The sequence below is a fragment of the Papaver somniferum genome, unplaced genomic scaffold (assembly GCF_003573695.1).
Source record: "Papaver somniferum cultivar HN1 unplaced genomic scaffold, ASM357369v1 unplaced-scaffold_117, whole genome shotgun sequence".
Classification (NCBI taxonomy): domain Eukaryota; kingdom Viridiplantae; phylum Streptophyta; class Magnoliopsida; order Ranunculales; family Papaveraceae; genus Papaver; species Papaver somniferum.
In genome coordinates, this window is record NW_020620714.1 from 2,150,516 (window position 1) to 2,157,038 (window position 6,523).

Genomic DNA, 6,523 nt, shown 5'->3' on the forward strand with positions numbered 1-6,523 from the left:
GATTAGTCAACCCGAGCTCAAGAACAAATAGTTGGTGTAATGATGGTTTTGAGAATGCAGTACCATCGTTACACCATTCTGCCGGAATCTATATAAACCCCATCTAATCATCTACAAACAAAATAAATCCAGAAATCCACAGACCCAATTTTTAGAGTATCCATCAACTCATTCAGACAAACATGCAGCTGAAATTCAATCAGATAACTTGCGGAGGATCATGATTAGGGAAATTGATTTGGCCCCATAAAGATTAGCCTGCAGGTTCACTAAAAATAATAATTAGGAGGATACCATATGATTAAGCCGAAAAAATTTAATAATTTTATAAAATTAGGGTTAGATAGAAGTGGAAAACATACTTGGCTGTGCAGACCAACTCTGTGTCTGTTCACCACTTTTAAATTTCTCAGGAAAAGCAACATTAACAGCCATAGCAACAGAAGCATTTCTTTTCTAAAAAAAGTAACATAACCAAAAACTTACTTACAACCCATGAAATCAGAAAAGAAAAACATCAAGTGTTACCTAAGGAGAAGAATGTAAGTGGATCAGGAATCCTTTATTAGTTTTTTTTCCGGTAGATATATACTGGACATCTGGTGCACGTCTTTTTAATAAATAGTTGGTGATGATGGTTTTGCACGGCTCAAACATGCAGTATTCTTACATGTTCTATATTTGACAATGAAAGTAATCCTTGCTGTTGTTTTTCTATGCAGTCTGCAATGAGAAATGAGTTTAATCTTACTTTTAGGTTTGATGTTATATAACTTTGGAGTTATGTTGTGTGAAAGGATCAGGTAAACTCTATTCTTGCTATCCGTTTATGCTTCTTAATTATTCTTGCTCAACAATCATAATATTAAATCTCAATTACCGTAGGAAATGGTATGAAATGGAAGAGCACGTGGTTCTATACCGTGTAGTTGTGGGTTCAACTCCCACAGATAGCATTGTTATTTAAGTAGGCTAAAACGTACATGCTTGCGATGGCAAAATTAGCTATGCATCATATAGTGCAACACAGGCGTAGATTTGAAAAAGTGTCCTATCGTCTTTGCAATATGTGTTTGGAATTTATAATCAATACTGGACAGGTTGTTACCAGTAGATATGTTTCATTCGTGTTTTATTTAACTCAATTTTTATTTTTGTACTAACTGTTGTGTTCAACACAACAATATTTCAAGAAAATGCAGTGCCCATAGTTGTTATTACTTCGACGTGCTTTCACACTTGGTTATGCTGGCGAGAATGTTTTAGACGTTAAGAGTGTGTCAGTTGTCATATAGATGACAGTATAAAGTTTATGCAGACGCCATAATGCAGAACGCAGAATCGGTGTCTTCCTGATAAAAAGATCAGGTAATTATTGTTTCATTAACCATTGATTTTGGTATCTCCAGGTGGTTTTACAGTTTAGTAATATCTGTTTTTAATTATCCTTGATAGCAAGATAACTAAAGCAAATGTTTTACCATTCAAATATTTATTTGGTTTCTTTCAAGAACCTTTTTTTGGTGTTGTTTCGAATAAATTGCTTTCACTAAGCAAGCAGAAGTCCATATTCTAAAATATATATTATTATCATTTGATAAGAAGCTCTTTAGTAACTTCTACTTCTTTTCTGTACCGTAACACACAACACAAGCTTTTCAATCAAGTTTCCATATCTTTCCACCGGTATGCTTAATTCCTCTTATGTAATTCCTTCTGCTCTATTAGCTAGAGACATATTCCTGTTTTTAATGGATTCAAAGCCCTTTCCTAATGAAATGTTCTTCGTATATATGTGTTGTAGCTTCAAATGTTTGGGCTCTCCCAACATTTTAGATTCTGAAATTCATTATATAGGGTTATCTATCAGTGAAACTTACCTGCCCAATAAATGACTGAACTAGCACCTGTTAACAATGATTTTCTGTTTTAAGAATCATCGGACAATCTGAGCCCGTGTAAAGCACGGGGAAGACACTATCCAAAAACAGTCGGACACAGTCTTAAAAGTTCATACTATGGTGAAAAAAAAGAACACCGCCAGTGAGCAATTGGGTGCGAAAACACCACAAAAAGACGAACAACCGAAGATCAGGCTTTTGGAGGATAAAACACGCCAAATAGAAAAGCAGCATAACAAAAAGAGGCTAAGGCGTATGGTAGTTGAAAAGGAAGATGATGAAATGGAAGAGGATTTAGATGAAAAACATAGACGATGAAGATGAAAATGCTATGGTGAAAAAAAGTAAGACCACCACTGAGCAAAAAAGAAAGAGGCTAAGGCGGATGCTTTTAGAAGATGATGAAGATACTCAAGAAGATAATAAAATCAAAAAATCTTTACAGACCGAGCTGAAAAAAACAGGTGAAAACCGTTACACACAAACCCACCTCCTGCACGTCTTCTGAGGAGCTGGGTCAATTGAGACACACAAAAAATGAAAAGAAAACACTGTGAAAGGCGGTTTTTATCTGGTTTGATTTTCTCGGTCTGTAGAGAAGGACTGTAATAAAATGGCAGATGACGAGGATGAAAAAGAAGATGACGAGGATGAAAAAGAAGATGCAGGTGATGAAAATGGAGATGAAGGTGATGAGGATGAGTAGAGCGCATAGTTTCGTTCTTAGTGATTCTTTCTTAGTTCATTTCGGCAAAATTACTTTCTTACCATTCTTAGTTATTATTTTTAGTACTTTCAGGTGAATATCAAGTAAATGTTTGACAACTACCTTAATAACAGTTGTGAATTATATTCTCTTAGCACTTTGAGAATACTTAGCACTTTCAAATGTATTAATATATTCTGAAGTATGTAAGACAAACTCAGTAGATGCACCAACCAAAATGTGTTAGGCGGGATAAATTCTCATCATCTGCATCTTGTTGTGCGCAACTTTTGCTAGCCTTAAAAAAGATAATGGGCCTAACCTGTTTCTGACCCAACTGCCTTACCTGGACCGTTCCGTGAACTCAATGTGTCAGTGACCGAGTTGCCATTGTACCCAACTTAGTCATTCTGGACCGATTTACCCCTTCATTATCTGTGAGTTTTTATAGATTTACAGGGGGAAATTTGGTTGCGTTAAAATTTACCGAAATGAAAATGTATCTCGTAAAAGTACCAAAATATACTCTCATACTAGTTTGATTAATTTCATTTCTACAACCTCACATATCCATAATACCCGCTGTTCAAAGGCTAATAATGGAAGAAGGAAAAAGCTAGCTCTCCCTTTGGCTCCAAAGGAGAAGCCTTTGAGAAAGTATTGTAATTTACACTGGAAAAAATAAAGAAAGAAAAGGATGTATAAGGTGCCTTTAATATTCAACCACTCCCTCAAGAATCTTATACTTTAATCAGTTCCAGGCATCCAGCTGCTAATGGTGATATATATTTTTGCATGAGTTTACACGTTAGAATTTTCAACACAGTAAACTTGTAAAGTCACCACCCTAATACAATCGAATCCCCACAATACAAAAAAGATGTCCCAAAGGAAAGGGACATGAAATGTTAGTAAATGGTAAAGAAAACGAGTTTTAGAATTGGTCCCGAGCTTTTAAATTTGATGTGGAAAAAGTAATAATACTACAATCAAGAGAATATTAATAAGAAGAAGAAAAATTAAAGCTTCATGTATACAATATTTTAAACACCGACAAAGAAGATTTGTTCCTGAATTACTTTCATGGAAAAATTGCATTTGAATCACACACACTATGGACTGAGGATTTCGTGAATTATCAGATGATACCATCTAATGAAAAGGTGAGAAATGTGCATTTTGATTTTGATGGGTAAACAAAGTTGCATTCGGAACTTTAATATAACATTCATGATCATGAAACTAACAGAATGGTAACATTATTAAATGTGAATACGAGCTAAACGTACAGAAAAGTTGTTCTCCGGCCTAAATTTTTAACGGTGGATTAGAAACATAAAGGCATATATATATGGAATAGAGTAATAAATATTTACATGCTTACATCAAATAATTTGAACAGTTCAAATTTTAGATCAATTCCAGCTATTAGATTCTCAGAAAGAGAGACTAGTCAAGTGCACTATTTTCCATTAAAAGCCGCCATGTCCCATATGCAGGAAATGTCTTACAAAGTTAGTGGAGAACACAGAGTTAAAGAATACGACATTCTTAACAAAACAGCAAGATTTTTCAGTACCTAACCAGCAATTTCCAATTAAAACCCAGAAAACACACCAAACAATCAATACAGACCTTCACATCAAAATTGATTGTAGAGACAAGATTGGTTCAATAATTTCTCCTCTTTTTCATATTTCCACAGCGAGTAGGAGATATTATATTCTTAGAATGTGATCCTTTAACATGCCTATATAAAGGGATGAGAAGTGTGTACAATAAGATCATAACACAAGACAACCCATTAGGAAGAAAAGAAAATGGCAAGAAGAGCAGGAGCCTCAATGGCTTCGTTCACCACATTTTTGGTGGTACTCATATCTCTCAGTCTTCCATTCCAAACCATAGCAGATGTTTACTATTACAGCTCACCACCACCCCCGACTCCTGTGTACAAGTATGCGTCGCCGCCGCCGCCTACTCCCGTATACAAGTACAAGTCACCACCACCACCAACTCATGTATACAAATACAAATCACCACCTCCACCTACTCACGTATACAAATACAAATCACCTCCACCTCCTACTCCCGTATACAAGCACAAATCTCCACCACCACCTATCCCTGTATACAAATACAAATCACCTCCACCTCCTACTCCCGTATACAAGTACAAATCTCCACCACCACCTACCCATGTATACAAATACAAATCACCTCCACCTCCTACTCCCGTGTACAAGTACAAATCTCCACCACCTCCTACTCCCGTGTACAAGTACAAGTCACCACCACCACCCACCCCAGTGTACAAGTACAAGTCACCTCCTCCACCTACTCCCGTATATAAGTACAAGTCACCACCACCACCAACCCCTGTATACAAATACAAATCACCTCCTCCTCCTACTCATGTATACAAGTACAAGTCACCGCCACCTCCAACCCCAACCCCTGTATACAAATACAAATCACCTCCACCTCCTACTCCCGTATACAAGTATAAATCTCCACCACCACCTACCCCCGTGTACAAATACAAATCACCTCCTCCTCCTACTCCCGTGTACAAGTACAAATCACCACCACCACCTACCCCCGTATACAAGTACAAGTCACCACCACCGCCCACCCCAGTGTACAAGTACAAATCACCACCACCACCTACCCCAGTGTACAAATACAAGTCACCACCACCACCTACCCCAGTGTACAAATACAAGTCACCACCACCTCCTGTTTACAAGTACAAATCCCCTACACCACCTACCCCAGTGTATAAGTATAAATCTCCACCACCACCGGCCACCCCATTCTATAAGTATAAATCTCCACCACCACCCACCCCTGTCTATAAGTACAAATCCCCACCACCACCTACTCCTATCTACAAATACAAGTCTCCACCACCTCCTACTCCAATCTACAAGTACAAATCGCCTCCACCACCTACCCCAGTTTACAAGTACAAATCACCACCACCACCTCCCCCAGTCTATAAGTATAAGTCACCACCACCTCCTACTCCGATATACAAGCCCGCTCCCCATCCAGTTTACAAACACAAATCACCTCCACCACCTACCCCGGTATACAAGTATAAGTCACCACCACCTCCTACTCCAGTACATAAGCCGGCTCCTCATCCAGTGTACAAGTACAAATCCCCACCACCACCTACTCCTGTCCACAAGCCCACCCCAGTTTACCTATATGCATCACCTCCTCCTCCCCATTATTGATGAATTACCTAAATTTCCACTCGGTTTCATCCCTGTATTTCCCTATTTGTACTTCAATAAGAGAGTAAAGCATCTCCATATCGATTTTGTGTACAAGAAGGAAAGAACCACAGATGGTGGATTTCATTATTCTTCTGTTTTCTATTTTTTATTAGTAATCCTTGCGCGAGTCTGTAAACTTCAAATGCATTCCCACGTAAGAGCACCAATGTATTCTCATAATTATATACTTTCTCAATAAACTTACTTTCTCCCAACTTTTTTGTTTCAAGCTTTTATAGCGTTTGCACAATTCAAAAGGAAACTCCATTATGAAATTTCGTTTAAAGCACATCTCCATTTAACATCATAATCAAATCAAATATATTAATTACACTATAAGCGGGCACAGCGCACCGACAACACTAAAGATATATGGAAGTTTTCAATGTCAAGTTCTGTTCTAAGGGGTATTTCCATTCTTAAGATGAATACATGCACACGTACATGTATTAATTGTCAAGATAAATACATGCACACGGACATGTATGAATTTGCCTATTTCGTGAACAGTTAGTACGGACTATTCATTTGTTGGCAAGCCATTTGTACCTCTTTTTTCATTAAAGGTAAAAGAGAGCCATTTTGTGTATCTTTAGACTGAGTAAAATGAGTGTGTTTACATGACTTTT

At 37.5% G+C, this 6,523-nt stretch overlaps 1 protein-coding gene across 1 annotated transcript; it reads left to right on the plus strand.

Moving 5' to 3' along the window:
* Window positions 1-4,383: 4,383 nt before the first annotated feature.
* On the plus strand, window positions 4,384-6,109 carry LOC113329949 (extensin-like). Its single transcript, XM_026576801.1, has one exon. The coding sequence runs from the start codon at window positions 4,428-4,430 to the stop codon at window positions 5,850-5,852; it is 1,425 nt and encodes a 474-aa protein (XP_026432586.1). The 5' UTR covers window positions 4,384-4,427; the 3' UTR covers window positions 5,853-6,109.
* The last annotated feature ends 414 nt before the right edge of the window (window positions 6,110-6,523 follow it).